General features: G+C 42.2%; 1 protein-coding gene across 1 annotated transcript in view; it reads left to right on the top strand.

The window, feature by feature from the left end:
- The window catches only part of FAM120A (family with sequence similarity 120 member A), a 50,498-nt gene extending 36,349 nt beyond the window's left edge, over window positions 1-14,149 (top strand). Inside the window, exons 11-18 of the mRNA XM_079964981.1 lie at window positions 1,860-2,109; window positions 2,866-2,980; window positions 4,549-4,758; window positions 5,351-5,534; window positions 6,840-6,977; window positions 8,533-8,674; window positions 9,502-9,598; window positions 12,251-14,149. Coding sequence (XP_079821107.1) covers window positions 1,860-2,109; window positions 2,866-2,980; window positions 4,549-4,758; window positions 5,351-5,534; window positions 6,840-6,977; window positions 8,533-8,674; window positions 9,502-9,598; window positions 12,251-12,562 — 1,448 coding nt within the window. The 3' untranslated portion in view covers window positions 12,563-14,149. The remainder of the gene's footprint in view (window positions 1-1,859; window positions 2,110-2,865; window positions 2,981-4,548; window positions 4,759-5,350; window positions 5,535-6,839; window positions 6,978-8,532; window positions 8,675-9,501; window positions 9,599-12,250) is intronic.
- The last annotated feature ends 7,516 nt before the right edge of the window (window positions 14,150-21,665 follow it).

Genomic DNA, 21,665 nt, shown 5'->3' with positions numbered 1-21,665 from the left:
TGTGTAAAATAGGCCTCTATCCTGAATGTTAACACAGTTAAGCAATAACCTTGATGGGACAGCACCAAACATGGGTTTTTTCTTGCAGATATGTCAAAATCTATAAAACTACTAGAAATATAATGAGTTAAGTCTCAATAATCCTGTCTGTTGGCATCAGGCAGGCATCTTTGGATTATTCTTTTTGGTGCCTGCTTAAAACATTTTTGTTTAGGCAACCCTATCCAGACATGTAGAAGTTACATGTGCTCAGTTTTTGTTTGTTTTTTTAGCTATTATTGATTTTAATCACCTTTTGAATGTTTTAAAACATTCGTTTTTAACTTTTTATAGAGAATATTTTATTTTATATTTTTGTAAATCGCTTAGAGGATTTTGTACAATAAAGCAGTATATACATTTTGTTAAATAAAACAAAATAGGAATTACAGAACCATCTAACTTGTGAAATGAAATCTTTTCTGAACCCAGTATTGCTGTTAACGTTTAGTATCTTGTATTCAGCATAGCTGGACAAGAAGAGCTTGAATATGTACCGTGCATAAATGTCCACCTATTGGACACAATTCACTGGAAACATGTCCTGCACAAGGTCCTCTGAAATTAATTCTTCTGATACAACTCAGACCAAATTCACACCAGAGTGGCATGGGATCTTTTGCCATTGCCTGTGTTGAGTGGGAAGGAACCATACCATTTGAGATGAAAACACTGTTCTGGAAACCTGGCAGGGGACAAGCGGGCAGAAGGGGTAAGCACCCCATCTCTTGCCCCCCACTCCTCATCTGCACGTGGTCCCTCCAATGCTGCTTTGCAGAGGGCAAACAGTGGCCTGGGTTTCCAAGTGTGAGTAGGCTACAGAATGTGTAGTTCTGGCCTTAGTCTGGCTTTCAGAAAACAGCTTTTCTGATACTCCCCAGAAGGCAGAGGTAAGAGTTCTGTCTTCTGCATTTTGATCTCAATATTGGTTTGCAGTTTTAAAGAGCGTAACAAGATGGCAGTAGTGCTTGGCATACTGTACAAGTCCTATAAAAGCATCAAGCCTGAAGGTAGAAGCAGAACCTTACAGAATGCAGAAATGATCATGCACCAATATTGTTTAACCAAGCTTCACCTTTGTTTTTGGCCTTTGCAAATCTTCATTAAGAAAATACATACAAGCAACACCCCCCCCCCATTTACATACGTTCAGTATGTGCACGGCTGTGCATACACTCCTTGCACCAAACCCGGAAGTGACCCGAAAACATCACAAAAAGGGGCAGAACAGGGTGTTCGCAGGTTTTTTCAATGGGGTTTCAAATATACACAATTTCACTGACACACGCGATGTCTCATCCTGTAGCCCCCACATAAATGAGGGGGTTGTCTGAGCTGACTTGGATGCTGTAGGTTAGTTTTCTGTTCAAACAAGGGGTGATAACAGTTCGCACCAACTCCCCTCTACCTGTTGCCCCCTGTACCATATCCCATACTTTTTTCTAGTATCCCCTTTCTTCCAGAAGCAGATTTAGAGGAAGTGGATAGGAAAGCTGTATTCTGTTCACAAATGGAAACTTAGAATTCAGGCCAACATACTTACAATAACTTCCAAGATCAGGTAGAATCAGAGGTGGAAGGAACCAAGTCTTGTCTCTCAATGCATTTGACTCGTCCAATGGCATATCCAGCCACCAACCTACAATTTCAACTTAGGTGTTAATGCATTTCATAGAAATCCGGGAGATATAAAAATTATCAAGTGTTGTCCATGCAAATAAAACTGTATATGAGTAGCTTAAATATGCTGGCTGAATTTCAGCCTTGGTAAATGTGTACAGAAGTTGAAAGTATTTGGTTTCCTTTTTTTCATTCTGTAGTCTCACCAGTGATAATTAAGGAATGGGCTGCTTACAAAGGAAAGTCCCCCCAGACTCCTGAGTTGGTAGAAGCTCTTGCATTTAGGGAATGGACCTGTCCCAATTTGAAGAAACTGTGGCTGGGGAAGGCAGTAGAGGACAAGAATCGACGAATGAGGGCTTTCTTGGCCTGTATGAGGTCAGACACACCAGCAATGCTCAACCCATCTAATGTGCCCACTCACCTTATGGTGCTCTGTTGTGTATTACGGTGAGTACGTTGACTGGATTTTTGTGTAGGATAAACACTCATCTAGAGCCACAAGATAGCCCCCTGCTTTAATCCATTTAAAGACAGAGGTTTCCTCCCATTAGCAATTCCAGTCTCATTCCTGGAACAGGTTTTTCATGGCTCCGCTCTTCCTTTTCAGCCTGCTGCACCACCTCAAAATTTGTTCCTGAGGGCTAGGTAGTCTGGAGTGGCTTGGGATATGGGGCTGGAGATCTGCAGGTAGAGGCAGCATCAGTGGTGATCATCCCTGTTGCACGAGTGCGAGAAAATCTTAGGATTCAAGCCCAGGTGTCTTGCCCTTAACTTTGGCAAGTGAATGCAAACCATATGGCTTAACTAATTTAATGGAGCATTAATAATATCTCTATGATGACGTAGTTTTACATGCTCTTCCAAGCTTAGTGTGCTTGAATTTTTCGTATTAAATTTACTGATCTAATATACACCAGGGTTTTTATTGTTGCCACAATGCTAGCTTAAGAAGCATACTGTAAAGCACTTCTTAATTTCATTGATTTCAATAGCAGAATTAAGAATTGAATGTAAATGTCTCCCAATTAAAAAAATAATGGGACTTTTAAGTGCTAACTTTTTGCAGGTTTGTGCCAAGTATTGTTATGTCATTATATAATTTCCATGTGGTTGTTTGACTTTCAATTCCTATATGCAGAAATTATAAGTAATGGTACCACAGCTTTCCAAGCAATGCTGATTCAGTGCTGTCTGTCTCTGCAGATATATGGTGCAATGGCCTGGGGTTCGGATACTTCGTCGCCAGGAACTTGATGCCTTCCTGGCTCAAGCTTTATCTCCAAAACTATATGAACCTGACCAACTACAGGAACTAAAGGTGACTTTAGAACTTTGCTTCTGTGGGGCTTTTAATCCATACTTAATACATGCAATCCCATTTCTTTGTCAGTACTCTTAACTTAATCCATATGCGTGTGTTATGCAAGTGTAAGTGTGTGTGTGTGTGTGTGTGTGTGTGAGAGAGAGAGAGAGAGAGAGAGAGAGAGAGAGAGAGAGAGAGAGAAGGGGTTCTGGTTTCAACTCCAAGTGAACTCTTAACTTGTTCATCGTAATTATGATATCATCTATTCACTTCTTTACTTGGTATTTTATTTCCTTTGCATCTGTAGCTTTCAAACTTGTAATAAAGGGTTTCCCAAGAATATATCACTTTCCTTGATTCTCTCTTTTTCCCGTGGAACCCCTGTGTGTCAGCTATAAACCAATATATCTTTAATTATTTCATGGAACTAATTGTGCATCTTCTGAGTCATTGTTTTTGTTTGCCTTGTCTATTGCTTTCCTTTCCTCGCCTTCTCTACTTTCCTGGTCCCCGGTCCGTCCCCCCATCACTGCCCACTGCTTTCTTGCTACCAACTTAGACTTCCTTAGAGAGGTATACCTCCCATCATGGCTCTCTAGCCCATCTCACTATCCAAAAAACAAAGAAAACAAAAGAAGAAACAGCCTATTGCGGACCGTGCATGCTCAGTGCACACAAAATGCTGAACTCAGGGAAGAGGGTGGGAAACCAGGGAGAAGGGAAATGGAATAGAGTGGCCAGAACCCTGGACAAAAGTGTTACATTTTGTTGCAGGACCTCTTTTTCTTTTTTTAAAGCTAAATATACTGGTAAGAAGTGATATGCCTAAACCTTTACTGCGGGTGTTTGCTATTCTACTAACTGGATTAATAAAGATCTGCATCTCTAATTTCCATAGTACTTTCTGCTAATCAATACATTCATTTCTCATGGGGTTGCTTTGTTTTAAATATTTTCTTACTCATAACTTGTTTGGACATTCTTTTTCTCTCCCAGCCCCATGCCACCACACAGTGAGGGTGGTCCTTTTCTAGCTTGTCTTGCCACAGGGAGAAGTGGAACAGCCAAACTGATCCCAGGACTGTGCAGAATCCTGTGCCCATGGCAAACCTAAGTCCTTTTTTTATATGGCTTTTTAAAAGCATTTCCAAATAGATTGCATTCCCAAATTAACTGTGGAATCTCTAGGTATGGCCACTCATTACCCCTATTGTGAATGAGGGGGCCTGCAAGCCTTATCTCTCCCCACAGACAATCTAGGAAGCAGAAGGGGAAGAAGCAGAGTTTTCTAAATAGCCTACTTTTCTACAGTGGTCAAGTCTTGAAAAACAGTTATCTGCAATTTACTTGCATTTGTATTAAATAGTCTGCAATGGGCACATTTTTCAGATACAGAGAAATGTTTGACTACACACAGGCAGACTATTTTAACGAGCTTTAAGCAAGTTTAACTTAACTAGCAGGTGCAAGATCATGTGGCTTTACCTGTACTCTTTCAGTAATAAGCTCTTAATAAGTGTGCTTGAAGCCTATAACTTGGTACAGCTGGTAGAAAACTGCGGTTTCATTTTCTGTCTTCAAAGATTGAAAATTTAGATCCTCGAGGAATTCAGCTGTCAGCATTGTTTATGAGCGGTGTTGACATGGCATTGTTTGCAAATGATGCTTGTGGGCAACCGATTCCTTGGGAGCATTGTTGTCCATGGATGTACTTTGATGGGAAGCTGTTCCAGACCAAGCTCATCAAAGGAACCCGGGAGAAAGTTCCTCTCATTGACCTCTGTGATGGTCAGGTATGTTCGCTCCTCAGGTGTCTGTTATGCCTATGGAAATTTCACTAGTTTTGAGTCAAGTTAGTCAGTTGCAAATCCGTTTGGTAAAAAATAAAATAGAATGCTTACTTTAACTAAATAAATCACATTTGGTAATTAGATTGACTTAATTTGGAAGGCTGTTAAGTCAAAAGGTTGGTGAGTCATACTTTATCTAACATATGTTCGTGTGCATAAATAAAAAGAGCTTGACAAATTGTATTGACCTTATCCTACTAAAGATCCTGGGCCTGTTTGAATGCAGAATACTATGCTTATGTGTTTAAGACCTGATGTTGATTCTTGATTGATAAATGGTTTTGTAGAATAGCATATTTGAATTTAGAAGGGGTCAGTCAGAATATTTAGCTTTCTGGAATAAACAGTAAGAAATATGTTGGTTTCTCAAGATACTTCCTCTGTCACCACTCAAAGATCCAGACATGGGGCTGGGCTGGATCTTCTTCCTGTGAACTGTGAGAAGGAAGACTCGTTGGCCATAACAGGGGTGTGACCAAGAGGCACCTCCATTTGTCATTCAAATGTGTTTGTGCTGTGTGTTTTTTCCTTGTAGACTGAACAAGCTGCCAAGGTTGAAAAGATGCGCCAGAGCATCCTCGAAGGCTTAAATTTCTCCCGGCAGAACCATCCACTTCCTTTTCCTCCACCGCCTGCCATGCCTTTTTATCCAGGTTCTGTATACCCTCGGCACTTTGGGCCACTTCCACCACCTCAGGGCAGAGGCAGAGGCTTTCCTGGTAAGCATGTGTCACTGTTAACATGTAGCATTTCATCCAAAATAAATTTTGACAATGTTATTAGTATAATTAGGCAGGCTTGCCTAATTCATTCTATATCTTCAGGCATCATTCTATATCTTCATTCTATATCTTCAGGCATCAGGCAAAAACTTCCTCTATAACCAGACCTTTGGCCATTAACTATCTGTGGCCTTTTAGAAGTGGGTGGGGTGTTTTAAATGTATTTCTCTTTCCCCCTTAGTTTTGATGTATCTGTGTTGGGTGGCAGGTTTGTTTGGTTTGTTCTAAGTCTATTTGGGTGGCCTTGGACATAGGTGAATTGGACAAGGTAAAGCAACTAACATATTTAATAAATAATAATCACTATTGGCATAATGATAATACTATTTGTATAGCGCAGTACTGTGGGATATGTTTCCTTATTTATATGGTTTAGCACATAAGCATGCTTACCATCTATAACAATCATGGCATTTGTCATTGTGTGTTGAGTAACTGAAAACCTGGGGTGGGGGGTTGTCAGCTGGTGCTCCCTGTAACTTGTGGACCACCAGATCCTTGAGTTTTACAGGATACCAATGAGTTCTATGGTCTACCATTGCAAGCTTTAATGCAATGGTGGTTTCTTGAGGCCCCCAGATAAAATAAAGGAAATTCAAAAGGAAGCATCACTTTTGGTCTATCTGTTTGGAAGCGGTTATGAGGAGGGTGTGTTATCCATGGGCGGGGGGGGGGGGGGGAGGCAACCAGAGTGAGGGTGTACTCGTCAACAATTCACATATGACCCAGAATGGTTGGAGACCCCTTGCATTGTCATACTTGATGTAAAGTTCATACTTATGTATGTTTGACAACTGGGAAATATCGTCTGGTATTTATATCGCTGACACGATGTGGAGGCAGTATAAATTCAGTAGAATATGTTGCAGTACAGTCTGTTGCATTATCACATTAGTGTCTTAAGGTGTATGTTTAACTGCCGTGATCTCCTTATAAAATGACTTACTTAAAGTGACATACAAGCCAACGGTCCAAAATGGTGGATAGGGTCCATATCTTCTTCCTGTTGAAGAATTCCTGTACAACAGGCGGTCAACTGTAAATTAAAAAATGGTTGACAAACTCTCTATGTTCACCAATTTCATGTTTGCTCCTGGGTGCTAAATTGGCATATTCTCAGATGTGCAGCCCTGTGCTTTTGGAAGGAAACTGTGGTCAAGAGCTTATTTTTCGGGGGAACTCCTGTATGTCCCCTCTCCCCTTCACGGTTCCCCCCTGTCTCTTTTCCCCTGGGTCTCACAGGAGTCTATGGCTTTGGAGGCCCCTATGGGGAAACAGTTGCAACAGGCGCTTATCGAGCCTTCCGGGTGGCTGCTGCAGGAGGACACTCCGGAGCCTTCTCTGGCAATGACGGCAACAGGACTAGCAAGTTTCAGGGCGGTAATTATACCAAACCCCTTTTCTTAACATCTTACGGCAGTAGCCTTCTTCACCTCACCCTGGTCTGAGACTTTTCAACAGGGACCTCCTCGCTTTCTCTTCATCCCTCTCTCCTGTAACCAAACGCAGCTGTCATTTTGCTGTACAACCTACCCCCCCGGATTGCTGTCACGTTGTTCACTAACGCCTGTTACTCAGAACTCTGTGACATGCTACAGGAGTCACATTCTCGCCTCCAAAATTAAACGCACACCTGGTAAAATGCACGTATTCTTTTAAAGGTTTGTTTCCAATTCTTGGACAAACAATTTTTCAAAGGCAACATGCGCTTCAATACTGGGGTTTTTTTTGCTTGTTTTGAAATCAACTGCAGGATAAAAGTAGCAGGAAACACTGCTGATGTTTTATTTGTAAGTAGCTCATAGGTGTTCACGTTTCAGAAGCTGGGCATGTATTTCTGAAGGGAACAGTGTTTTCCCCAATTTCCTCCTTAATAAAATAGTGGAACAGGAAGCCCCCCCCCCCCCCCGCATTTTAATTACTTCCAACAAATTCCTGCAAGCTCTCTAACATCAGAGCTTTAGCTAGTAACTGACACTTCTGGCTCTCTGAAGCCCAATGAAGCAGCTGCTGTACTATTAGAGTTGATTGTACAGTATAGAGAAGAATGTACTTCCCTGCCTTCGCCAGCGCTGTAGTAATTAGTATGTTAACGCTGGGGCCTAATTTGTAACCACATTGCTTCTATCTGTTTAAACCCTTTCATTGCTATCAGCTTTATCAGTCATATCTAGCTAACATTTATCCCATAGATTATTGGGAATGATTTGATTATGTCTTGTAAATACTCACACGTGAACACTTGAATTTGAGTTGAGACATATTCTGGAACAGAGAGGTAATGAAGGTTCTCTCCCTACCCCTGAGTTTTTAAAAGATAAAACACATCTGGGGTGGTTAAAAGTGGGGATTTCTGGCATTCTCTTTGCATGCAGGTAACTCGCATCTTACTGTTTATTTTACTTACAAGATCACAGTTGTGCATGGTGTGAGGAAATAAACAAACGAACAATTGGAGACTGGATTAAACCCACTCTTCCTTTATTTGTTCCCCTTCCCCACCTGCGTACAGCTGCGATCGCAGGTTTACCCAGCTTTGGGAAGGTGCCACGAGACCTCTGGGACCCAGTATCCAGTTGTGGTCTTGGTTATGCTGAGGCCATTGAATCTAACTGGAAAAAATGAGTGCAAAACGGTCAATAATCTCAATGGGATCTAATCTTGAACAGGGGTGTGTAGATTGTAAATGTAGCATTCGTCAGATTATTGTAAATTATGATGCTGATAACGTTACCCCCAGGAAGGACTATCCAATCCATTTTAAATAAATTAAAAGAATCTTAATACAAAACTTAGAATCCTTCGTGCCTGAATGTGCCATGAAAACCCAGTCTTTGGAAGGAAAGCAGTATTTTCAGGGAAAGTTGGAAGTCCATGTACTCTGTTCTCTGAATTGTAGCTGCAAATAGCAACCTCTCTTTTCATCTTTGTACAGGTGTCCAACCTATTCCTTCTCAGGGAGGGAAACTCGAAATAGCTGGCACTGTGGTTGGCCACTGGGCTGGAAGCAGACGTGGTCGTGGAGGGAGAGGGCCGTTTCCTCTGCAGGTGGTTTCTGTCGGAGGGCCCACAAGAGGGTAGGCAGAAATAAATCTTAAATTAATATTGGTTTGACTTTGGAATTTAGCAATGGCAAAAGAAGTGGCAGCTGGCTTTTATTAAAGTACAGAAAAGGGCAATTATTGTATCTTTTATTTCAGAAAGTTTGGGTGTAAAAAATGAATGTGGGTCAGACATTCTGAAAAGATCAGAAATGATTTTACCTAATGGGAAGTTAGCTATAATTATATCACCTATATATAATAGTTAATATCTTTCATGTTGACCATTGATCTGAACCAAATCTCAACATATAATTCATTCACTATTGTTGCCTGTTTTTACTTATATTTTTCTAAGGCAGCTGCTGCATATAAGGTGTTGATCATTTTACAGGAAGAGGTACTTTGGTTAAGCAGTTTATTTAAAAATGGCAATGAAGAACAAACATGGATCAGTACAGGCTAAACTAGTATGAGATTAGTAAATGTTAACTTCCGAGCATTAAGAATTACTAAAGAGATTATATTTGAAACTTGGCAGCAGGATTAATTGGGGGGCGGGGGGGCGGAATAGGTGTTGACTTCTATTCATACCAGTTTTCAGTGTTTGGTTTGCTGGTACTTTACACAGCAACTGCCAGAATGTAAGTGGAAGAAACATTTGTTTGAACAACTTTCACATTATAAAAAATAAATATTTCGAGAACCTTCTTAATGATATAGAGAACCAGCCTTCTGATTGTGAGGACCAAAAGACTGTGCTGTGGGGTTTTTTTAATGGAAACGTTCTTTTTTTCTATTAAAAATACAGAAACATATCTAAAGTTTAAATGTGTTTTTAACTTGTTTCTCACTCAATGCAGACGCCCAAGAGGAGTTATTTCCACTCCAGTGATAAGAACGTTTGGCAGAGGAGGAAGATACTATGGGAGAGCATATAAGAACCAGGGAACAATTCAGGTATTGGGAGAAATCATTTACGAAACTGAGAGTCAGAAAAGATTTTGGTAACATGAGTTTAGGTGACAATCATGTATACACCAATTTAACTATAGACATGGAAGTAGGAGGAAAGACTGCATGAAAAAACCATATGACCGTAGAACTAAATTATATTGGCCTTTAATTTGACTTGTTTTTTTGCTGCCTTTTCCCCTATCGGGGGGGGGGGGAGTTTGTGAATTGCACTCACCTCTTTCAGAGGTTAATTCTTAACATAGGGCACAATTTGCCCTAAGGAGCCCCTTCAGCGGAAGTCCTGTGCAAAGAATTTCCATTTCCCCTACTCTTCTTTCCCTGAAATTGGCTCCCAGGGTGGAGGGGGGCTTAGGAGAACCCCCAGAGCAGGGGGAAAGATAGTTCCCCCTGCCAAGCTGATGCTGAATCCCTCCTTTATCTGCAACTCACACCTTTTGTTTTAGCTCAGTAATCAAAAGGGTAATAGGGTTTACTGCCAGCATGGTCAGCTTACTTCATCATTTTCCCATTGCTTTTGTTGCACTCTGATTCCATTTGCTCAGCAGTTCTGGATGTTAAATTAAGTCTTGTAATATAATATACTGGCATTAAGCAGATGAGATTGTCAGGAGTGCATGATAAAACTAATTTTTCACATACGTATCTGTACTTAAAGGGTCACATATATAAAGCAACTCAAGATGGAGAAGGGGAATAATAAAAAGGGCAGTGTAAGTGATGTCTATGTGGATATGTACACTTACATAGACACCTTACATTTGCTCTGCAAAAGAGCTGTGGGTGAACGACGTAATTGGGGGTGGGGTTTTTCCACATTTTGATGTCAGGATTGGCATGCTTTTAATCAGTGATTCAGATACCTAAACTGTTATCATATTTAATTATGGGTGATATTCAGCTGTTGTGTGCCACCATTCACATGTCATGGCAAGCCAAGTTATAACTTACGGGGACCATTCAAGTGTGCTGGCTCTTGGGAATGAGATTGCAGCTGCTTTGTTCCCCACCAGTCCTTTTAGCTTAGCCTGGCACAGCAGCTAAGCCAAGATTCGACTTAGCATGCCATCCAAATCCAGGATTGTGGTTAAGGAGGACAGAGCTTAATCACAATTCCAGGTTTGGACAGCCTACAAAGTCAAAACTTGCTTTAGCTGCTGGCTGCCCTGAGCACAAACTGCCAAGGAGGAGAGAATCATCTGCAGCCTTCTCCTTGGGAGCCAGCAGGCTGTGATTTGGCCAGATTTGTCGCTTGCTTCTTAAAATGAAATCTAACTTGCTGAACAGTTTCCAAGTGACTGGTCAGCACCCTCCTTAATCCAGAGTGGCTCTTCAGACCATGAAGAATAGGGCAACAGGCCCTAGGTGTGAGTTTTTGAAATTTTATTTCTAGTTCATATTTGTAAATGCTGTGTCAATCCAATAAAGGAAAATAAATAATCTCGCATGGCATCTACAGTAATTTCCAAAGCGATAGCCAAGTTAGTCTCTCACAGTAAAAAGAATAAAGAGACTGACACATGTATGGTGGCCTTCAGTTTTATGGACTCAAGACCATTTCACACATCTGAAGCTTAAAAGCTTATGTCATAACAAATGTGCTAATCTTTAATAGCTATTTGTTTTACTGCAGTAAGAAACCAGAGGAGCATGGCCCAGTTTGCATATACTGCTCAGCCAAATGTGGTTTGGTGTGAATAAGAGAGAGAGAGAGAGTGTGTATGAGATTGCAGCTGCTTTGCTCTTCCCCAGTCATTCCTTTGCTGCACGACAATAAACCGTTTAGGGCGATACAGGGTTGGGAGACTGGATCTGGCAAGTGAACCAGATCCTTACTTTGCCCTCACCCACTGGCCAACTTAGAGGTGGGGAAGCCCGCCTGTCAGTAAGTCACCTGACATCAAAAGGATGTCACGTGACCTGCTTTCCTTTGCTTGCGCTGTTTGCCGATCTGTAGTCCCTTTTGCCTCGTATATCTGACATCATTGAGGGCATGTGTGTGTGGCTTGGTCAAAGCAGCCATGTGGGCCAACTGGCAAGGCCTGGCAGCTTAATTAGGTCCATAGGCCAGAGCCTCCCCATTAGCCTACCTTGACAGTTAAACCCCAGCTCTTAGCTTACCTCTTTTCAAACCTTGAGCTGTAACCAGAGTTTGTTCTATACAGTAGAACCTCTACTTACGACCACCTCTACTTGGGCCTGATCCAAGTTGCGACTGCGGCAAACCCGGAAGTAAATACCAGGTTTGCCGCGATTCGCACACATTCAGAAGCGGCTTCTGCCGTCTGCACATGCGCAGAAGCGTGCTGCTGCCGAATGCGCCTGCACACAACGACGCTTCTATCAGCGACCCAGATCAGCTTACGGACGGACCCCTGGAACTGATTACGTCTGTAAGTAGAGGTTCCACTGTAGTTAACCGCTTCTGGTTTGTCTGGGAGCATTTAACCATGAGGAGTGCAGATTTGGACACCATGCTAAGGCATATTATGGCTTAACTCTGCAGAGCAGCTGTGGAGAGGCCTAAAGTAGCTGCTGTCTCCTCTCCATGCTGAGCCAAGGACTCTGAAGGGCAATACTGCCCTACCTAAATTATGTACTTATAACCCACCTGTCTTCTCTTTTATTTTAAAATAGGGCAAACCTCCTTATGCTGCTTCAGCAGAAGAAGTGGCCAAAGAACTTAAGTCAAAATCAGAGGAATCCAAGTCCTCTATTGTGTCTTCAGCAGGATCCCTGGCTGAAAATGGAGTAGTGAACGAGGAGAAACCAGCCTCCCAGATGAATGGGAGTACAGCAGACGTCAGGGCTTCCAACCAGTCTGAAAGTGCCTTGAGTAATGACTCTAAAACGTGCAATACAAATCCTCACTTAAATGCACTAAATGCAGACAGTGTTTGCCATAAAGATGATACTCTTGAGGCCACTGTCTTAAAAAAAGAAGAGTAAACTTATTTTTTATAGAGGGTGAAGGATGTTGGAAGGGTCAGGATTAGGAATATCTGGAAAGAAAGAGAGCCTACAGTTACGTACATTTTTTCCTTTCCGTAAGAGAAAAATGAGGACTTTGGAAATTTGGATCCCTCTTGGATGTCAGAGATTTAAAGAACACATTTTTAGTTTTAACCAGTTGTAGTCAAAATGCTACAATACAACAAAAATGAAAGAGAATGAAGAGCATTTGACTCCCGCACTTAAAATGAAGTATACACAAAGTTTAAACTGGTTATGACAAAAGCTCGTAGTTTTTGTTTCTTGAGATATATTAAAAAAACAACAACAAATTTTGGCAGTCTTTCAGTATATATAGCTTGAAATATAATTTTTAGTATTTGGCACCATATGTATGCCATTATATTTGATTTTGCATTACTGTGTCACAAAGCTTTCTTTAAGGCTTTGATTTCATGATTATGGGGGGGAAAGGCACAACCACAGTTCTTTCTTTTCTTAAATTTCATCACTGTTGATGTGGTTCTTTTTATGTTTAAAATGTGCAAACTATCAAAATAAAAAAAAATTATAGAGTAATATTGGAGTTCTGCTGATTTTAAATATACATCATACATACTTTACAAGCAAGGTAAAATGGATTTAACTTTAAAATCATAGAAGATGCAAATGACCTTTTCAAAACAAACACAATGTGTTCTGATACTTTTTGTGACTAATACCATGCATCCGTGATCAATGAACTATGTGGTTTTGAATCAGACGTAGACCATTAGTACTACTATTTGAGCTAAACTTCTGCATGGTTCATAATTTTTAAAGTGTGTAGTTAATATTATGCATGTTATTGTCCTCTTTCTTCCATTCTTACAAGTACTGTGCCCATTTGCAAAACAAAAAAAAGCTAATAATCAGTAATAGTCCTATAAAAGATGTTAACTATGTTTAGTCATTGACTGATCTTGCTCTAACCTTAAAATTTTGTGATTATTGACCTCTGTTGCATTTATTCTAAAACAAAAAAATTATCTAGCCGTTTTGAATATCAACGTTACCCTGGTGTACTCATTGCTGTATGCATTATTGTTCTCTGTTGCTGTTTTATGCCTTCATATTAGCAAATATGAAATTCTGTGGAAAAACAAAAAAAAGCTTTGATCTTCAAGAAATACCCCCCTTCTGTAGCAGGAAACAAATGGCTTGTTCTTGAGAACTTTCCCATCAAGAATTTAGTATAAGCAAATATACCTGTATCATTTTGATGTTTTTGTTAGTGTTTCCAAACTTAATGTACTTCAAAATCAGAATCATTTCTTTATATTTGTTTTCATATAATTCTCCTGATGCTCTTCATCACACATTAGTGATCAGAAATGAGGTGTAATTCCCCATTCCCTGCCCGCAAGAGCTAAGTAGGTATCTTAATGTAAGTTGAAGGGAGTTCTGCCCCAACTCATGGATTGTGCAAGAATGAACTACTGTTGGGTTTGATTGGTTGTAGATGGATTGTGGTGTGGTGTATTTGAAGGCTATTGAATGCAACTTACAATGCTTAATAAAAATCTTTATTCTTTTAGTATAAAATTGCTGTACGGCGTCTTGATTTGTATGCTCTCTTGTGATCCTAAGCCCCTATAAAATTCTCTTTTTCACAGAAAAAGAAACAATCCTCAAGCATGTTTTCAGTGCTTCCTGTTGACCCCAGAAATGTAAAATTACAATAAAAGGTAAAGGTACCCCTGCCCGTATGGGCCAGTCGTGTCCGACTCTAGTATTGTGCGCCCATGTCACTTAAGAGGCCGAGGGCCAGCGCTGCCCGGAGACACTTCCGGGTCACGTGGCTAGCGTGACGAAGCTGCTCTGGCGAGCCAGCACCAGCACAGCACACGGAAATGTCGTTTACCTTCCCGTTAGAAAGCGGTACCTATTTATCTACTTGCACTTGTAGGGGTGCTTTCGAACTGCTAGGTGGGCAGGAGCTGGGACCGCAGACGGGAGCTCACCCTGCCGCAGGGATTCGAACCGCCGACCGTGCGATCGACAAGCCCTAGGTGCTGAGGATTTACCCACAGCGCCACCTGCGTCCCTTTTTTTTAAAAAAAAAAATTACAATAGCACAGTGCTATTAATTTATTACAGATAATTATAAACAGCTTTGCAGTCAAAATATATCAAATCATTCAACAATAAGATAAAATGAGTGGTAAAATGCAGACTAAATTTAATAAAACCATTTCTACAATTAATTTTTCAATTGAAAATTCAATCGGTTAAATTAAATGACTGGATCATCTTAAGGAAAGCCTTCAAAATGTCTTCAGTAGTTGCCTAAGCTTCAAGATGCTATGTATAAAGGTAAAGGGACCCCTGACCATTAAGTCCAGTCGCGGACGACTAGGGTTGCGGTGCTCATCTCGCTTTACTGGCCGAGGGAGCCAGCGTTTGTCCAAAGACAGCTTCCGGGTCATGTGACCAGCATGACTAAGCCACTTCTGGCAAAACCAGAGCAGCGCATGGAAACGTCGTTTACCTACTTGCACTTTGACGTGCTTTCGAACTGCTAGCTTGGCAGGAACAGACCGAGCAACGGGAGCTCACCCCGTCGCGAGGATTTGAACCACCAACCTTCTGATCGGCAAGCCCAAGGCTCTGTGGTTTAACCCACAGCGCCACCCGCATCCCATGCTATGTATGCATCTGCCTAATTTCACCTAGTAACTGATTCCAGAGGTCTGGAATTGTAGCACTAAAAGCCCTGGATTATAGTACAAGCGTAAGTGCAACTCTGAGGCATGCAGTGCTTTTGGCAGTGCCCAGGTGCTGGACAAAAGGTAGCCTCTTTTGGTAACCCTTAGTTGAGGCTCTTCCTCCTCCCACCCCCAAACGATGCTTTGATTTATGCCCTTGTGACTGGCAACTATTGATTCAGGAAACAACCTGATGACCACAGGATACAAGATACAGGATACAATTTCTACTGTATCTTATGGAGCTGGGGTGGGAATTCACTATAGGGTGCCATTGGAATCAGCGGCCATGCGTTTTGAGCTATGTCATCTCCCTGTTTGATCCAGCAGGAAATCTAAGGGCATGTTTATGGGAACAACAGAAATGAGCCACCAAAGAAGCTTGATTTGCATAATTTCTAGCTCATTTCTGATTGCCACAATTGCTACCGCTTTCCAAACTTGGCTTTAAGGAAGGCTGTGATAATTTGCAAATACTATGTCTTGGTGAGACTGCCACATGAATGTGCTGGCTTCACACGGAAGGAAGCTCTTGTCTTTTTTGTTGGGATGGATGGCTCAAATGTGCAGAGAGGTTGGGGCAGGAAAAACCGTCCAGTTATTCATAAACAGCTGCTTATTTCCAATGTGAGGTGCTAGCCTTGGGGGTGCCAGCAGTTGCATGTTAACTAATCCAAGCGCTGGCTGGTGTTGGAGTAGTCTGTTCTTCATTGTCGAGAGGAGACAGCTGTTTCTTTATCTGGGTAAATAATTGATAATAGTCTGGAATTAGGCTGCCTTTGTATATTTTCATCCATTCCTCTATGTTCTCCTAGACTATTGAGGAGAAATACAAAATTACCAGATCAGAGTGAATTGGAATCAGTACAGTGCATTTCTGGGCCATGGAAAACAGGTTTCTAGTCCTTGTGATCAGGAATAACGTTTATTAGATAAAGGGTGGAGGTGGGAAAGCAGTGCTAAAGATGCTGGAGCAACCTGTGCTTCTTCACAGTTTGCGATTCCTACTTCCTAGATGTCTTCCTCTGCCCTGCTACTCCTGCCCTTCTCTGCTGCCCCTCAAATTGTAAAAGAAACCTAGTAATTTGTATGCATGATTTGCCCAAAAAGTAAATATGCATTAGATGGTGAGCACATGCAAAGATATTTAATCCACAGTATCGGCAGCAAAAATAAAATAAAGGTATTTTATCCAAATTGGGTAGGTAGATTCATTGCAGTACTAGCATGTGCTCCAGTGCAATTTTCGTCAGCATGAACAATGTTGTTTAAACAAAGTGCATTGTTATATTTCACAAGCATAGCACAATGTTCTGAAGAAAATGTGATGTTTTGTATGAATTGATACAGTACAGTAATTTGGAGCATTGTAAGAAATGTGGTTATGCGGTCAGGTGCATGGGGCCTGTGACGGACGCCATCTCATTACATTTCTCATAGCTCTACAAGCTCCCTCTACTGTGTCCTTGTAGTGCTCAGCAACTGTTATTTGAAAAGCAAGTCATTCCATCCCCTCTGCCTGTGCTTTTGTATCACAGTTAAATCTGACTATAGGAGGGATTTCCAGAAGGGAGCTCTGCATCTGAATTCTGAGGATTTTTACTACTATTTCTGGTTGGGCTTGTGGGTAGGGAAAGCAAGATGGCTGTATTGGCTAATGGCTCCATTGTGAATCTGGGGAAGGCACATGCCTCAAACCCGGGAATGGCACTTTCTGAAACAATCAAGGGAAGTAATAGTGCCAATGTATTCTGCTCTGGTCAGACCTCACCTGGAGTACTGTGTCCAGTTCTGGGCACCACAGTTCAAGAAGGACACTGACAAACTGGAACGTGTCCATAGGAGGGCAACCAAAATGGTCAAAGGCCTGGAAACGATGCCTTATGAGGAACGGCTAAGGGAGCTGGGCATGTTTAGCCTGGAGAAGAGGAGGTTAAGGGGTGATATGATAGCCATGTTCAAATATATAAAAGGATGTCACATAGAGGAGGGAGAAAGGTTGTTTTCTGCTGCTCCAGAGAAGCGGACACGGAGCAATGGTTCCAAACTACAAGAAAAAAGATTCCACCTAAACATTGGGAAGAACTTCCTGGCAGTAAGAGCTGTTCGACAGTGGAATTTGCTGCCAAGGAGTGTGGTGGAGTCTCCTTCTTTGGAGGTCTTTAAGCAGAGGCTTGACAACCATATGTCAGGAGTGCTCTGATGGTGTTTCCTGCTTGGCAGGGGGTTGGACTCGATGGCCCTTGTGGTCTCTTCCAACTCTTTGATTCTATGATTCTATGATTCTAATCTGCTCAGCCTATATAATGATCATATAAATAAATGGACCTGGAAGTGCAGTGCATCTGATCTGTAAGCCATAATGCTATTGAAGCTGAAAGATGTGCTCTGGTAGTGGCCGTCTAGCAGGGCTGGGAGATCTGCTCTCCCATATCCAACTGCAGCCACCTACGAAATCTAAAAAGGAAAAAATAGGCTTTGCTGTTGCTGACCTGTGTGATCCTTCGAGAGATCTTTCTTCATAAAGTCAATGCCAGGTACAGAGAAAGAGCTATAAACATAATAGATGAGAGGCTTCTAAGCTACAAAGGTCCCTCTTGTAAGATTGGCTTGAAATCCATTTGTAAGATTGGCTTAACAAATCAACTTCTACTTGCCTGGGAGTCCTGATGCGCTGGGCTATGCAACCATTCCACAAAGGAACAAACTTTCTCTTGGACACTGATTTCCGCATTCCAAAATCCTACCTTGAATAGACAGCCTTTCAAGGGTTTGGGCCAAACCTCAAATGACCCAATGGAGGGAATGAAGCAAGGGCCTGCCCCACATAAGTTTACCTGGGACAAGAGCAGCATATGTCCATTCATGAAAGCAAAACTCAGTTTTCATATGTGTATGTGCATGTTTTATGTGGTGGGGGCCTTGTTGTTCTGCCATCTTTGAACCCCAGTTCACCTTGCCTGAGCAGTAAGAAGCAAAGCAGAGTTCCTAGCAGAGTAGAATAAGATAGTACCACAACGTCTGGGCAGAGTGGGGTAGCAGCACAGCCTTCCACAGGACCTATTTTATAAAGGACTGGAGGAATGATTTAGGAAATAGTCCTGGCAGAAACACAAATAAATTTGCACATCTTCTGTGTAAACACAGGCGCACTTCTCCTATGTGAAGTTCATTTAAGATCCTGCAGCATGTTTCTGCCCTGAATTTGTCTGTGCCAGTTAGCTTGCAGTCACGTTTTCCATCTGGGAAAATTGATTTGTGTCTCCATGTTCTTGATTTTACATCTGAATAATTGGCTTCCACTCGATGGTGACGCGTTTGCCTCTTCTTCAGTTTCTTCAACGATGTTCTTTGCATGTCATGGAGAAGGGTGATGAGGAAAGGAAGGAAGGTTTATCCTAGCAACATCCAATGCTGTTCGTTTAGGGTTTCATTGATGCTGTCAAATCTGCGAAGGAATGTATGTCAGAATACTGCCATAAAATTTTAAATATAAAGGTTTTAAATATAAGGTTTCCTCCTTTTTAAAAAAATCAAAACTTTTGCCACTGACATAACCACCATTTTCTCTTTGGACTCTCTGGCATAACAGACCAGAGTTTGGGTGCCATCTTCTCCGCAGGACCAACTAGTCTGACAGGTTTTTCAAGGTAATGTTTGGCATATGATTCCTACTTCACTCCCAAAAGCACACTCTTCCATTGTCTCCTGAGACAAGACGGATGCCAACCAGTTCCTCTTTTTGTATGGGTTTATGATCAATATTGGGTTTGTTTTTTTTCTGCTGGTAGCATCCAATTAGAATTCTAGGACAGTTCAAATTGGACATTATCATCAGGGAGAAGAGATGGAACAAGTTCAAATTGGTCTCTCTTCTCTGCTGCTAGTGGCCAATTAGAATTGTTCCCCCACTTTTCTCATTGCCTCTTTTCTGACTCTTCTGGCCAGTCAGAATCTGGCAGGGCAGAGCAGAGAGCCTGGAGGACACTGGCAGAAACTTGCATGTAAAAGGGCTGTTCATAGTTCAAAAAAATGGCATTGGTGGTGCCTTACCCTGCTGGCCAAACCTTCCTGGCAGTGAATTTAATTTTGAGGGTGGCAGCCTTGGGCTTCAGGGGTGTTCTGAAAGGCTGAAGGAGCACTGGAGGGTCTTTAGGTGTATTCCTTTTGTTGTGAAGCGCACACACGCAACTGCTTCTACATTCCCAATATTTTAGAATAAATAAAAAGGTTTTGTCACCCTGCTTTTAAAAACCCCCAAAACCACTCAAAACTGAGCATGTGTAGTTCCCCATTTTAAATTCACTTAAATCACTGTAACCATTATGAATACAGGAATAAACTGAGTTTGCATCTGCTGCTCTGAAGCTAACCACATTTACCAGGAAATGAATATAATTTTGTAGCAGAAAACAATATATAAATATAATAATAGTAATAAAATGAACATAAGTAACTGTGTACACACCCATTTAGCTGCCTCTTGACTATAAAAGGCCTTTAAAACTAAGGAAAGAGAAAGGATGCTGGTGCCACATTGTTTTGCTGCCGGTCTCATTATGTCTTGGTAGTCCTTTGCAGAGAGCTTAGGGCTATGAGGTTCTGGAGCTCAGCCCAGAAGGCCCTGCCCAGCTGATGAGAGCGGCAGCAAGTAGAGATGGTTGCTTCTCACAGTTGACAACAATGCAACTGTTCCAATGCTGATGCGGCTCTTCTATGGCTGAGCCCCCTCCATGGGTGAGCCCAGAACAATTTCCCTCAGTGCCCTGCCAAAACAGGCCCAAACCCAGCTTTTTGTTCCGTATATATGGTATTCTTGGCTGGCCCAAGTTCAGAATTCCTTCTTAGGCATGAGAGTTTTTTCTCTGTTAATTACTACTCTCCTCTCTTCCCCAAACTCCCAAGATCAGCAGGAGAGAAAATGATGGCAGGCAGCCTGACTAGCCCAACAACACTCCCTACTTTTTGCCACAACTAATTCCTAGTTCGGGAGAAGCATTTCACCTTCCATTTACCTTATTGGCATGAATATAAGCCTCACTTTCCCCCAAATTCCAACCAGCCAGGAGCGTGGGGCAAACAGCGCCAGGAGTGTGGCAAAGCGGCACCTGCCCCGTGCATAGTCCCTCATCCTCTCCCCCAGGCCAGGAAGGGAGAGAGTGAGGAAGGGGAAGGGCCACCGGCAACACAACATGCCCCCCCCCCCCAGCATGCAGCCAGGAGCAGCGAGGAATGGAGCAGCTTATATTCGGGTATTTTTTTTTCTCTCCCCCCCCCCTCCAATTTTAAAGGTGTGGCTTATATTCAGGTGCGGCTTATATTTGGGCCAATACTGTTATGTATTGAAGTTCTCACCCTGGCCACCAGGAGTACCATGTTAGAATTCAGGCTCGGTCAGAGGTATGTGCCTATCTCTCCAGGCACCGGCTGAATTCTTTTGACCTCTCTCCGGCGACTCCCGGCAGGAAAAACACACGAGGTCCGTTCCGGCGATTTTCCTCAGGCTGTGAGAAAAACACACCAACTGCTTCTCTTCTCCCTGCTCCCTGCATATCCCCAGGGAGGGGAATCAGACTCAGACAGAAATGAATCTACATTGCTTTTATTCCTGTCTTTCACTTCAGTACAGAGAAAACATGTCTGCTCTCTTCAACAAACAGAGAGAAACTCCAAACTCCACCCATGTACATCCTGTACAGGTCATATGACACACACACTGAGCTAACATCCGGTGCTCAGTACAGAATGGACTGCCCCTTTGTTTCCATGGCAACAGTCACATACTTCCTGTCTGGCTTTGCAGCCACAAGCAGCTGACTGAGCTGCTGGAGCCTTTGCTTGCTGCAGCATTGCTGCTTTAGAATAACAGTTTTCACTCAGGTCCACGTCAGTTACTTTAGGCGGGAAACCCTGGGTTGTTGTTGCTACAATGTTGACAGCCGGCTGCCTATGAAAGCAGGCCAGCTGAGCTGTTTGCTGTTCAGTTCTGTTCCAGCTTACAAATAAAGAGCTGCTTTGGAGAAATCGCTGCGTCGTCTGCTATGTCTACCCACTATTTAACAAATACAGTATAGTCCCAGCTTTGGCTGCTATGATGTGAGAGGAGGAGCGTTTCCTTAGCAAAGTGGCTCTCTCTAAAGCCCAGCTTTCCTCTTTTGTATTCTTCTTCTGTAAGAATACAAGGACTTGGCCGTGTGGCACTTAATACTGTGGTAAAGAAGCAGAGGCCTGCAAGTAGAGACAGGATGACATTCTCATTTCTCAGTAACTTACAAATACGCTTTAAATCTGGTGCCTTCCATTGTAACAAGCCTCAGAGGGGTAGCTGTGTTCGTCACTTGCAGCAAAAGCAA

This window comes from Podarcis cretensis (genome assembly GCF_951804945.1).
Source record: "Podarcis cretensis genome assembly, chromosome: 2".
Classification (NCBI taxonomy): domain Eukaryota; kingdom Metazoa; phylum Chordata; class Lepidosauria; order Squamata; family Lacertidae; genus Podarcis; species Podarcis cretensis.
Note: the sequence above shows the minus strand (reverse complement) of the source record. Positions and strands in the feature narration are given on the sequence as shown.